This window comes from Rhinoderma darwinii, chromosome 9 (assembly GCF_050947455.1).
Source record: "Rhinoderma darwinii isolate aRhiDar2 chromosome 9, aRhiDar2.hap1, whole genome shotgun sequence".
In the NCBI taxonomy this organism is placed as follows: domain Eukaryota; kingdom Metazoa; phylum Chordata; class Amphibia; order Anura; family Rhinodermatidae; genus Rhinoderma; species Rhinoderma darwinii.
In genome coordinates, this window is record NC_134695.1 from 104,394,448 (window position 1) to 104,408,472 (window position 14,025).

General features: G+C 42.7%; 2 protein-coding genes across 3 annotated transcripts in view; one reads left to right on the forward strand and one right to left on the reverse strand.

The window, feature by feature from the left end:
- BBS2 (Bardet-Biedl syndrome 2) overlaps positions 1-3,989 on the reverse strand; it is a 54,892-nt gene extending 50,903 nt beyond the window's left edge. Inside the window, exon 1 of one of the 2 annotated variants that reach the window (XM_075838721.1) lies at positions 3,836-3,989. The gene's annotated coding sequence lies outside the window, so the exon portion shown is untranslated. Of the gene's footprint in view, positions 1-2,581; positions 2,603-3,835 lie in introns of those variants that run through there. The other variant, XM_075838722.1, reaches the window with a different exon arrangement.
- A 5,646-nt stretch (positions 3,990-9,635) lies between these two features.
- On the forward strand, positions 9,636-13,425 carry LOC142661304 (metallothionein-1-like). The gene is made up of 3 exons (XM_075838723.1): positions 9,636-9,782; positions 10,331-10,396; positions 13,197-13,425. The coding sequence occupies exons 1-3, from the start codon at positions 9,752-9,754 to the stop codon at positions 13,286-13,288; spliced, it is 189 nt and encodes a 62-aa protein (XP_075694838.1). The 5' UTR covers positions 9,636-9,751; the 3' UTR covers positions 13,289-13,425.
- Positions 13,426-14,025: the final 600 nt, after the last annotated feature.

Below are 14,025 nucleotides of genomic sequence, written 5' to 3' on the forward strand. Positions count from 1 at the left end.
TGTAGCAACAAATTTAAATGAAATTCATCCGATTTCAAAACGGACAGGGAAAAAAACGGATGCAAAACGGGTCAAAATCGGACATTAAAAACGGCAACATGGCCCGGAGCAGATTCGGAACGGATGCAAAACGGCCGGGAAAAACGGCCGTTTTTATCGGCCGACACTCGGGCCCTGTCATGTGAATAAAGCCTACCTCTACCGCTCTCCGCTCTGGCGGCAATGTGGCACCTACAGGGGGACTGTGTGTGGAGCTATCTACAGGGGGGCTGTGTCTGGCGCTATGTACAGGGGGGCTGTGTCTGGCGCTATGTACAGGGGGCTGTTTGTGGCGCTATTTACAGGGGGCTGTGTGTGGCGCTATGTACAGGGAGCTGTGTGTGGCACTATCTACAGGAGACCTGTGTCTGGCGCTATCTACAGGGGGGCTTTGTGTGGCACTATCTACAGGGGGCTGTATCTGACGCTATATACAGGGGGGCTGTGTGTGGCGCTATCTACAGGGGGCTGTGTGTGGCGCTATCTACAGGGGGGCTGTGTCTGGAGCTATCTACAGGGGGGCTGTGTCTGGCACTATCTACAGGGGGACTGTGTGTGGAGCTATGTACAGGGGGGCTGTGTCTGGCGCTATCTACAGGGGGCCTGTGTCTGGCGCTATGTACAGGGGGGCTGTGTGTGGCACTATCTACAGGGGGCTGTATCTGACGCTATCTACAGGGGGACTGTGTGTAGAGCTATCTACACGGGGGCTGTGTGTGGAGCTATCTACAGGGGGGCTGTGTCTGGCGTTATGTACACAGGGGCTGTGTGTGAAGCTATCTGCAGGGGGGCTGTGTGTGGAGCTATCTACAGGGGGGCTGTATCTGGAGCTATCTACAGGGGGGCTGTGTCTGACGCTATCTACAAGGGGCTGTATCTGGAGCTATCTACAGAGGGGCACTGGTGGATGATTTTTCCATTAACCGGTAGCAGAGTTACACAACTGGAAAAAAAAAATCCCCATCATGTAACTCTGCTACCTGTCAATTGAAAAGTCAGCAACCACAGGGTCTCCCTCTTGACTTTCATTGTTCTCAGCCTTTTGGTTTGTCCTGCAGCTGCTGCCGCCATGATGAGCAAATGTTATACTCAAGATAGGAAAAGTAACACAAAGACGATATAACCGGATCCATAATATCTGTGATATCCAGACAGTCTAGAGATCCGCAGGTACAATGTGCGCGCGTTATTTGCAGAAGGATCTGGCTGTGATTTGATGTGTTTATGCGGGATATTGGGCATGGTTAGGGGGCGTGGCTTAAAAATGGCCGTCTTTTCCGAGTTCAAAAGTTGGGAGGTATGGCGAGGTATTTGGGCGAAAGAGGTTGGCATGACAACCGCCAAATATAGCTACTAAGCCCGGACATGATATGTAAAGTGATTGTCTCACCGGACAGTTGCAATCAGAATATATATATATATATATATTTTTTTATAATTTTTTTTTCAAGAACAATTTTAGGAATTTTGATATTGCACATTATGTTTTCAGTGTGGCTGTAATTTAAACACATCCCGGCCGGCATTGGTCTTCTCGAGGTGCTTCCCTTTTCACAATTTTGTTGGGGTATTGGAATTGCAACTCCTAAGGTTATGTTCACACGGCTTAGCAAAATACGTCTGAAAATACGGAGCTAACTGTAGCAACTCGCGTTTTTTGGGGCGTATTTTACGGATGTTATTGGAGCTGTTTTTCAATGGAGTCAGTGAAAAACGGCTCCAAAAACATCCCAAAAAGGGACATGCACTTCTTTTTCGCGGGCGTATTTTTACGCGCAGTATTTTGACAGCGACGGGTAAAATAACACCTCGTGTGAACAGAACACCGTAAAACCCATTGAAAGCAATGGGCAGATGTTTGTAGGCGTAATAAAGCCATTTTTTCAGGCGTAATTTGAGGCGTAAACGCCCGAATTACGTCTGAAAATAGTGCGTGTGAACATGCCCTAATAGTTGTCATTTTGGCGAAACTGCAGAACGGGCTACTCTGAGAGAAAATGTAATATTACATTCCAGCCATTCAATGCATGGAGGAGCCGGGACTACCGGATCATGAGCCGATCTTACATAGCGACTCTGTTTTCTGGCTCATAAAGGGGCTTCCCAAGCAGGGGACTTCCATATGCTGTTGTGTCATATCACCACGAGACAACCCCTTTAACATGCAGTTTCCAGTCTATTTGCTAGATATGTAAAGTATGACTAGTTGTTTTGCTACTAGTGACAGTAGGATTCTCTATATTACTCTGCACATACTATATTATTACTCCGCACATACTATATTATTACTCCGCACTTACTATATTATTACTCCACACTTACTATATTATTACTCCGCACATACTATATTATTACTCCGCACATACTATATTATTACTCCGCACATACTATGTTATTACTCCGCACATACTATATTATTACTCCGCACATACTATATTATTACTCCGCACATACTATATTATTACTCCGCACATACTATATTATTACTCCGCACATACTATACTATTACTCCGCACATACTATATTATTACTCCGCACATACTATATTATTACTCCGCACAAACTATATTATTACTCCGCACATACTATATTATTACTCCGCACATACTATATTATTACTCCGCACATACTATATTATTACTCCGCACATACTATATTATTACTCCGCACATACTATATTATTACTCCGCACATACTATATTATTACTCCGCACAAACTATATTATTACTCCGCACATACTATATTATTACTCCGCACAAACTATATTATTACTCCGCACATACTATATTATTACTCCGCACATACTATATTATTACTCCACACATACTATATTATTACTCCACACATACTATATTATTACTCCGCACATACTATATTATTACTCCACACTTACTATATTATTACTCCGCACATACTATATTATTACTCCGCACATACTATATTATTACTCCGCACATACTATATTATTACTCCGCACATACTATATTATTACTCCGCACATACTATATTATTACTCCGCACATACTATATTATTACTCCGCACATACTATATTATTACTCCGCACATACTATATTATTACTCCCCACATACTATATTATTACTCCGCACATACTATATTATTACTCCGCACATACTATATTATTACTCCGCACATACTATATTATTACTCCGCACATACTATATTATTACTCCGCACATACTATATTATTACTCCACACATACTATATTATTACTCCACACATACTATATTATTACTCCACACTTACTATATTATTACTCCGCACATACTATATTATTACTCCGCACAAACTATATTATTACTCCGCACATACTATATTATTACTCCGCACATACTATATTATTACTCCGCACATACTATATTATTACTCCGCACATACTATATTATTACTCCACACTTACTATATTATTACTCCACACATACTATATTATTACTCCGCACATACTATATTATTACTCCACACATACTATATTATTACTCCACACATACTATATTATTACTCCGCACATACTATATTATTACTCCGCACATACTATATTATTACTCCGCACATACTATATTATTACTCCGCACATACTATATTATTACTCCACACATACTATATTATTACTCCACACATACTATATTATTACTCCACACTTACTATATTATTACTCCGCACATACTATATTATTACTCCGCACATACTATATTATTACTCCGCACATACTATATTATTACTCCGCACATACTATATTATTACTCCGCACATACTATATTATTACTCCACACTTACTATATTATTACTCCGCACATACTATACTATTACTCCGCACACCACTGTTCCTTCTTCATCTTTCCCTGATTTCCCCCTCAGAGGGTGAGAAAGTGTCAGAGATTTGTCGGCCCATAAAGCCCCATGATTCAGTGTGCCATGATCTCAGCACTGGGCGGCATTCTTCCTACTTCCTCCCTGTTGCCTGGTGACACACGGCATAATGTGTACAATTCATTGCAGCAGGAACCGTGTGCAGAGACTCCGAGAAGAGAGCCGAGTGCAGAGCTGTTTGTCAAACAAATGAGTTTTTAACAGATCCAAATCAATACTGAATTGAAAAATAAAAGTTAGAATAAACTGAGAAAGTTGCTTGAATATGCAAATATATCTAGTTGATTATATATATATATATATATATATATATATATATATATATATATATATAAAAAATAAATATATCCATATAGAAACACATGTATAGAAGATGACTAGAGCTGAGCTTTCTAAGGTCTCATAATAGCAGAGATGGATAAATATATGATTTATAGGATTTTCCCTTTTACTTATATGTAAAAAAAAATAAAAAATACCAGAGCTGCAACACCCGACACAGGCTATAGGCTAGAAAAGCACTGTTTCTGGGCTGCATTACCGGACACAGCCCATACAGAAAAGTGGCGCTGTTTCTGGGCTGCAATACCAGACACAGTCCATGCACAAGACTGGCACTGTTTCTGGGCTGAAATACCAGACATAGCCCATGGTGGCGCTAATTCCTAATGACTGGGTATTATTCATTAAGGAATTTACTAATGCTGTCTAAGATTTAGAAAGCGTAAACTTAAGATGTATCATTTGGTGCATCGTGCAAGACATGTTAGACACTTTTCGCTTGCTTATACCACCTCTTGGTTGGCTACGTTTATGAGTTAATTTTTTTGCGCCAACTTTAAAGTGTAGCTAAACGCAAACCCAGAATTGCATCCAGGAGAGCAGACCTATAAGCTCTTCCTTTATATGTTTCTTAAAAACATGTTTCTTTGGCTTAAAAAAATGCATGCAAAATCTGCATCAAATCTGCACTGTGTGAACAAGAATCTTCAGGAAGAAAGCCTGAAATAGTAATTACATAATATGCTATTTTATTTTTTTAATAAGAGGGATTTCTGTATTATCGGATGCCCGAGTACAGGAATTTTACTGTAATATATACATAATAACAATTTACAATCCATTACATTGTTCAAGCCATCCTCCGCATCTCCTATTTCTGATTGGAAGCGCTGTTTGCATGTAAAAATACAGCTAATGAAGATCGGTGCGAATCCGCCGCAAAAAACTTGACAACTTCTATTTGCTGCGAGTTTTACCTCCCCATTGGATTCAATGGGGAGAAGCCACAACAAATTTCGGAGCGTTTTTTTCTGCCAAGGGTATGTTCACACGCAGTGTTTTCAGACGTAATTCGGTCGTTTTACGCCTCGTATTTCGCCTGAAAAAACGCCCCTAATACGCCTACAAACATCTGCCCATTGCTTTCAATGGGAATTACAATGTTCTGTTCCCACGAGCCTTTATTTTACGCGTCGCTGTCAAAATACAGCGCGTAAAATGACGGCTCGTCAAAAGAAGTGCAGGACACTTCTTGGTACGTTTTTGGAGGCGTTTTTCATTGACTCCATTGAAAAACAGCTCCAAAAACGGCCGTAAAACGGCGAGTTGTTATAAAAACGTCTGAAAATCAGGAGCTGTTTTCGCCTGAAAACAGCTCCGTATTTTCAGAAGTTTCTGGTCACTGCGTGTGAACATACCCTTAGTATTTACGCAGCGTGTGGATGAGATTTGTTTTATCTCAACCACTTTGCTGCTATATCCGCAGTATGTACGCAACGTGTGAACGGACCTTTAACTGGTTGCCGACACAGGACGAGTATGCTCGTCCTGAGCAGCGAGCACTTCCCGCATTAGGACGAGCATACTCGTCCTGTGTGACAGCCGTCCCTGCGCGCGTCTGTGCGCGCGATCAAGAGCGGGGCAACGGCTGTAATACACAGCCACGGCCCCGCTCTGACAGCGGAGAGGAGAGAAACATCTTCTCTCCGCTGTTAACCCTTTGAACGCCGCGATGACAGCTGATCGCGGCGTTCAAGGAGAGGGGACTGCACTTTGATCGCGTCACAGAAAATAACTGTGACGCGATCAAAGCCCACAACTCGTATGGGCAGACAGCCCAGGGTCCATTGAAGGACCCCAGGGCTGTCTGAACTTATTTCCTGTTGTTAGGGCATACTGAGGTATGCCCTAACAACTGCCTGTGTACGATCAGTAACCGGCTAATGTACTGGCATATAGATCTATGCCAGTACATTACAGTTACAAAATCAAAATGATAAATCCCTTTATGGGATTAAAAAAAAAGTTAAATGAATGTAAAAAAAAAAAAAAAAATGGTAAATAAATAAATAAAAAGTAAATAAAATACACAGAAACACACATTTTTTATAATAAATAAACTTTTTAAAATATAAGTCCCAAAACATGAAATAATATAGAGATATTTGGTATCGCCACGACCGTAACAACCTGTACAACAAATGTATAGCATTATTTATTATGATCGGTGTATGATGTAAAAAAAAAAATATTAAAACTGCTGCGCAACTGCTTTTTTTTTTGCATTTTAATCTAATTAAAAATTTATAGAAATTAAACGATAATGTATTTGTACCAAAAAATGGGACCTACATAAAGTACAACTCGTCCCGCAAAAAACAAAGTCTCATACAACTACGTCGTACAAAAAATAAAAGCGTTATGAGCGTCGGGATGCAAAGAGGGAAATGTAAAAAAAATTGCTCTGTCCTCAAGGCCAAAATTGGCCGTGTCCTTAAGGGGTTAAAGTGTAGGTTTGACAAACTTCTGACATGTCATAGTGACATGTCATAAGTTTGGATTGGTGGGGGTCCGAGCACTGAGACCCCCACCAATCGCTAGAACGAAGCAGCTGAAGTGCTCGTGTGACCGCTCGTGTCTGTTCTCACGATGCACAATATAGTTTATTTTTATTTTTTGGTTTACTTTTATATGGGGACCTAAGGAATCTGAATCTAAAATTAGAGTTAGCTGCATGAGCGGACTTGTATTATAATTATAGCGATGTACAATAGAGAAGACTAATACATCATTTATAGTTAAATATCCATATTTCTAACAGAAATTTCCATTAAAAAACATAAAAGGCAGTTTATTATTATGTGTATAGACTCCTGGGACCTGTCCTGTCCTTGTTTACAGCCTGCTGAGCCGTGTGCAGACGTCAGGAGCTTTGGCTCAGTCATTGCAGGAGCCGTGTGCACACACCTCCCCCGCTGGCCTTGCCTCCATTCACCTTCTGCTAGAGGAAGTTGCCGGCCACATTACTGCATAAACAAGCCGCAAGGCATTTTCACACGACAGTATTTTGCATCAGTATTTGTGAGGCTAAACCAGGAATGGGTGCAAAACACGGAAGAGGTGCCAATCTTTTTATTATACTTTATTATGTTTATGTTCTACTCCTAGTTTTGGCTTCTAGAATACTGACTAGAATACTGACGTGTGAAGGTGCCGTTAAATGCGAGGTTTTTGACCTTGCAGTCAGAACCAAATAAAAAAAAAACAGATGTGGTTTTAACACGGTTTTGCAACGCGGTTTTCGGTCATGCGATTTTTACAGGTAAAGTAAATGCATTTTACATTTGGCTGCGTTCTCACGTCGCGGATGCGCGTTTGACTTTCTTTTCGCTGCATAAAAGCACGGCTATTAACAATAAAAAGTGCTTTTACCTTAAGGCTGGGTTCACACGAGCACATTAACGTCCGTAATGGACGGACGTATTTCGGCCGCAAGTCCCGGACCGAACTCAGTGCAGGGAGCCGGGCTCCTAGCATCATAGTTATGTACGATGCTAGGAGTCCCTGCCTCTCTGCAGGACAACTGTCCCGTACTGTAATCATGTTTTCAGTACGGGACAGTAGTTCCACGGAGAGGCAGGGACTCCTAGCGTCGTACATAAGTATGATGCTAGGAGCCCGGCTCCCTGCACTGAGTTCGGTCCGGGACTTCCAGACGAAATACGACCGTCCATTACGGACGTTAATGTGCTCGTGTGAACCCAGCCTTAGTCAGCTTGAAAATCACGTTGATTTACATTCTGCACAACGTGAGTAGCCAGACTTTCAACTGTAAAAATCGTGCTGCCGAATACCACGTTGCAAAACCGTGGCAATTCATGGTAAACCTGGTGCGGCAAAAACATCTTATGTTAATGCACCCTAAGGCCGGGTTCACACGAGCATGTTCGGTCCATAAAATACGGACCGTATGTTGACCGCATTTCCTGTACCGAACACACTGCGGGGAGCCGGGCTCCTAGCGTCATAGTTATCTATGACGCTAGGAATCCCTGCCTCACTGAGGGAAAACTGTCCCGTACTGAAAACATGTTTTCAGTGGAGGACAGTTTTCCTACAATGAGGCATTTTAAGGTATTTACCAGCAGCTATAAGGCCGGGTTCCCACGGGTCGAAGGCACTGCGTAAAACTATGCAGCGTATCCGACCTAGAACCCGCAGCACCTCGTGGTGCAGTTTTTTGGGCGGAATTTCCACTGTGAAGAGCAGCGGTAGAAAAAAAACCATTGTGCAGCGTAGGTTCCCTCCTCATAGAGGTCGCCTTGTCGTGGCAGGTAGGCTCACACAATTTGATCAAAATGTGCGCTAAGAACCGTAAGTAGATTTAGCAGTAATGCGTATTTATTTACGTATATTTAGTGGCTTAGGTGGCATTAGTGTTCGCAGTGTGCTGTCCTCATTTTCCTATGTACTGTCTATCTATCCTATCTATCTATCTATCTATCTATATATATATATATATATATATATATATATATATATCTCAACATAATAATGCCACAGTTGGCCTAATGAATGACTTTTTCAACTTCCAGGAATCTGCTAATTAGATCCGTGTAGGAAACATGAATCCTCCAGATTTTGAGGAGCTGAAGTATTGTCTGCATTGTGGAAGCATTAAGGGTATGTTCACACGACAGCGTCCGTAACGGCTGAAATTACGGGGATGTTTCCGCCTGAAAACATCCCCGTAATTTCAGCCGTTACGGCATGTGCAGGCGCTTGAACGCCGCGTCCATTACGGACGTAATTGGCGCTGCTATTCATTGGAGTCAATGAATAACGGCTCCAATTACGGCCAAAGAAGTGACAGGTCACTTCTTTGACAGCGGCGCGTAAATATACGCCTCGTGTGAACAGACAAACGTCTGCCCATTGCTTTCAATGGGCAGATGTTTGTCAGTGCTATCGAGGCGCTATTTTCGGACGTAATTCGGGGCAAAAACGCCCGAATTACGTCCGTAATTAGTGCGTGTGAACATACCCTTAATCTCATTTAGACGGCAGCCTTTAGGTCAGTATTTTGCATCAGTATTTGGAAGCCAAAACCGGGAGTGGAACCTACACAGATGACCGATATAATAATGTAAAGAAACCCTTCTGTGTTATGGACCCACTCCTGGTATTCTCTTACTGATGCAAAATTCTGACCTGAATAGGTAAATGTGGAAGTGGCCTTTAAACTTATTTGAATCACCAATATACTTCTCAGTAATGGGCTGATCTAGGGGGCGCTGTCCTTTGTGCGTCTCGGTTGACTTGGTAATCAGGGCACGTAGTATTTACACTTTGTCATTACACATGTGGGTGTAGGTCACATGCCGGGGGGGGGGGGGGGGGGAGTTGTGCACTTGTCTGTGTTTTGCACTCAGCTCAGGATCTTGTGTATATAAGGAAGCATCAGAGGAGCGTGCTTCATAGCGCAGCATCAACACGTCTGAACACTGAGCAACAGCATCTTCCTGAGCAACAGCATCAGCCATGGACCCTCGTGAATGCAACTGTGCCGCAGGTATGACGGGGCTCTATTAACATTGTGATACGTATAACTAGGGATGAATGGTACGAGGGGCGTAGCTGAATGAGTTTCGATTGTCATATAACCTGCTGGTGCTTATGTATTTTAAGGCTCTGTTCACATCTGCCTTGGAGACTTCTATTGGGGCCTCTGTCGCAGATCCGTCTGAGACCGGAGACACTAGCGCGGCATTCTGTGCTATTGTCTCCAGTAAAATCACGGACACTGTGATGGAACCCAGTAAAATCAACGGGTTCTGTCGGCCGCCGCCGGTGTCCGTTGTGCAATGGAGCCGTTGCCTCTGTTGTTCCCTTGTTCTGCTCCTCTGAGCAGAACGGAACATACCGATGCAGGTGTGAACACAGCCTAATGTGTAGCATCTTGTATCGGGCTGGTCTCCCTTATATTATGTTTTTTTATTTACTTTAAATCTAAAAAGCACTACATATATTTTTTGGGCATTTTTAAAATAAATATCTCTGAAAGCTGAACTACAATGGGTTCTCCAGACGCTTAATAAATGTCAATTTGATATCTCCTAGGTGGTTCCTGTTCTTGTGGGGATTCCTGCAAGTGTAAGGACTGCAAATGCAAGTCCTGCAAGAAAAGTGAGTACAAATGTTCAAATAGGGCAGATTCAGAAAATTCAGTGCAATGAAAGCGATGGGGGTTTTATAGAAACCCGTTCACATGTGGTGGAAAAAAACCCAAGAATATTAAGGCATATTGATTTTTCAAATCCACAGCATGCCCTATGTTGATGATATAAAGTGTAGAATCTATCCCCCCCTCCGCCTCAAAACCCTGTCTGTTGACCAGTTCTCTTCAACACGTAGATCAGTCGGCAGATACCAGTTATCTGTTAACAGCCTGTGTCTCCGGTCTGTTGGCCGACCGTGTATTCAGCTGATGGGTCTGAGAACTTGCCCCGCAGGTTCAGCAGGACAACCATTGTTAAAGATTCCTGTAGCATTAAATTAGGGACTTGGTATTCATGCATTTCTTTCTTTAACCTTTTCATGACCAAGGGTCATTGGATTCCCCTGTGTCCAGGTCAAATTTTTGATATGCACTTTTTTAAACGATATTATCTTTGGCACCGCATTGAATATCACAACTATTTCTACTTTGTTTTTTTTTTTCTTTTTACAAGACTTTTTATTTTTCATTATTATGAGCAGACCAATCACTAAATACGAAAGAAAAAACACTTTTTTGTATGTGTGTGTGTGTGTGTGTGTGTGTATGTGTATATATATATATATATATATATATTTTTTACTATAGCGCTCTGTAACAATTAGACCTCTTCTCTCTGTCACCCTGGATCGCTGTCAGGGGAGAGTGAAGAGGGCTATATACACACGACCGTAAAAAAAAAATGGCAGTCAACAACGAATCAACTGTCAGTTTTTCATCAATGTGTCTCAAAACTTGAATCCATTTCCTGGCCGTCTGACCGTTTTTAACCGGCATTTGCCAACCGTTTTTCATGGACGTTAAAAAAATCGATGCATTTTATTCGGTAGGGTTTTTTTTCCCAACCCCCTGAAAACACCACAGTGCCCATGTAGATAGTGACGCAATACCACTGTAGATAGATAGTGCCCACTGTAAATGGTGCCCACATAGTGCCACAGTTCTCCCTGTAGATAATGCCCACATAGTGCCACACACAGTGCCCATGTAGATAGCACCAAAATAATGCCACAGTACCCATGTAGATAGTGCCTCCCCCCCTGTATTTAGAAATATCCCAGCTGCAGAAAGCGCCCCCACCCTGTAAATGGCACCACTGTAGCTCCCTGTAGGAACGGAATCCCTCTGGCGAAGGTTCTGCTCCTACAGGAAGCCCCTGATGTCTCTGTCCATATATGGATAGTGACACAAGGGGCTTCTCCAGTAGCGGAATCCCCGGCACAGAGCGAACTGACACCGGGGATTCCGCTCCTAGAGAAAGCCACTGACGTTACTGTCCAAATTGACCGTGACTTTAAGGGCTCTGTCTAGAAGCTCCTACAGTCAGTTCAGGTGGTACTATCTACAACAGGGGGGTTTCTATCGGCAGGGTGCGTGGCATTAAAAGGGCATCTCCTACCTTGGAACTGTAATGTGTTGCACCTGCAGAATGCAGCAACTCATGGGGTGGGGTACTGTATGACAAGTAAGGCTATGTTCAAACCTGCGTCGGTGTGTTCTGTTCTACTCCATCAGAGGCGCAGGACCAGGGAATAACGGAAGCAATGGTTCTGTTGCACAGCGGACACCTCCAATGGAACCCGTTGGTTCAGTCAGCTTTCCGTCAGGGTGTCCATGGTTTTACTAGTCACAATAGGGATGCATGCTGTGCTATTGTTTCCGATAATCCCTGCTGGATCTGCGAGGGAGGCCCCTAACTGAGAGTCCAACACAGATGTCTACATGGCTTAAAGAGGCTCTGTCACCAGATTTTGCAGCCCCTATCTGCTATTGCAGCAGATCGGCGCTGCAATGTAGATTACAGTAACGTTTTTATTTTAAAAAAACGAGCATTTTTGGCCAAGTTATGACCATTTTCGTATTTATGCAAATGAGGCTTGCAAAAGTACAACTGGGCGTGTTGAAAAGTAAAAGTACAACTGGGCGTGTATTAGGTGTGTACATCGGGGCGTGTTTACTACTTTTACTAGCTGGGCGTTGTGTATAGAAGTATCATCCACTTCTCTTCAGAACGCCCAGCTTCTGGCAGTGCAGACACAGCCGTGTTCTCCAGAGATCACGCTGTGACGTCACTCACAGGTCCTGCATCGTGTCAGACGAGCGAGGACACATCGGCACCAGAGGCTACAGATGATTCTGCAGCAGCATCGGCGTTTGCAGGTAAGTTGATGTAGCTACTTACCTGCAAATGCTGATGCTGCTGCAGAATCAACTGTAGCCTCTGGTGCCGACACGATGCAGGACCTGGGGCAGGAAGTGAGTGACGTCACAGCGTGATCTCTCGAGAACACGCTGTGTCTGCACTGCCAGAAGCTGGGCGTTCTGAAGAGAAGTGGATGATACTTCTCATCAGAACGCCCAGCTAGTAAAAGTAGTAAACACGCCCCGATGTACGCACATAATACACGCCCACTTGTACTTTTACTGTAAACACGCCCAGTTGTACTTTTGCAAGCCTCATTTGCATAAATACAAAAATGGTCATAACTTGGCCAAAAATGCTCGTTTTTTAAAAATAAAAACGTTACTGTAATCTACATTGCAGCGCCTATCTGCTGCAATAGCAGATAGGGGTTGCAAAATCTGGTGACAGAGCCTCTTTAAGGGCCTGAAATACTGCCCCTAGTGGTAGCTGCTTTTTAATGCAGTGTTTAAATTTATAATTTTAAAAAATGTGAAAGTGATTATATATTTTTGTTTCGTACACAGGTTGCTGCTCTTGCTGTCCAGCGGATTGCAGTAAATGCAGCAAGGACTGTCAATGTGCAAAAGGTTCTGATTCCTGCAGCTGCTGCAAGTGATTCGCTCTGTTGAAAGTCCCTCCTGTTACTATGTCCTGAATGTAGCATTACAGATTATTAGATCAATGCAATATGTGTTCAAGTCTAGAGAATTTCTATGGAACTTTGTATTTTGATAATAAAGGATGATAAATATATTTTGCCTGAGCTCTTTTATATTTGCAATAATTCTAAGGTAATGGCTGCTGCTCATGCACAAAAGATGAGGAAAAATATTATACAGTGGTCACTCAAGTTACAATGGCCTCCGGTCACAATATTTTCAACATACAATGGTCTTTCCTGGGCCATTGTAACTTGAAACCGCATTCAACATACAATGGCACAAAATGTCTGGATCTCGGGCGCGTGTGATTGGCTGAATCTTCCAGCCAATCGTAAAACACCTGCTGTAATGCGGTGCATGTCCTGATTGGCTGTCTAGTAGCGCCTCTCTACAGTAGATGTCCTGTACTGCTCCTTACCTGCGCCATATTGCAGTTTTGATGTGGTTTTTGCCACGAATCATGACAGAAACCCCGACTAAACGTCTTTGTACAGGACCTGCAGACATAAGGTCACATAACCATGCGTGAGCAGGGCTTGTTACTGTTAAAAGCTGCTTCTTACTAAGCGGGTGTCAGCTTTATGTTACAGCCAACGTTTTGTTTTTTTTGTGCGGGATTCCACTCCTTTAACCTCTGAGATGGTCAATAGCGACCGCAGGATCTAAGCCTTAGAAAAAGGGGGGCGCCCTC

Excerpts from the sequence above, each read along its gene's own strand:
- LOC142661304 (XM_075838723.1), top strand. The coding sequence starts at position 9,752 with ATGGACCCTCGTGAATGCAACTGTGCCGCAG. Across the intron at positions 9,783-10,330 it reads TGAATGCAACTGTGCCGCAG|GTGGTTCCTGTTCTTGTGGG; the intron begins GTATGACGGGGC and ends GATATCTCCTAG. Across the intron at positions 10,397-13,196 it reads ATGCAAGTCCTGCAAGAAAA|GTTGCTGCTCTTGCTGTCCA; the intron begins GTGAGTACAAAT and ends TTTCGTACACAG.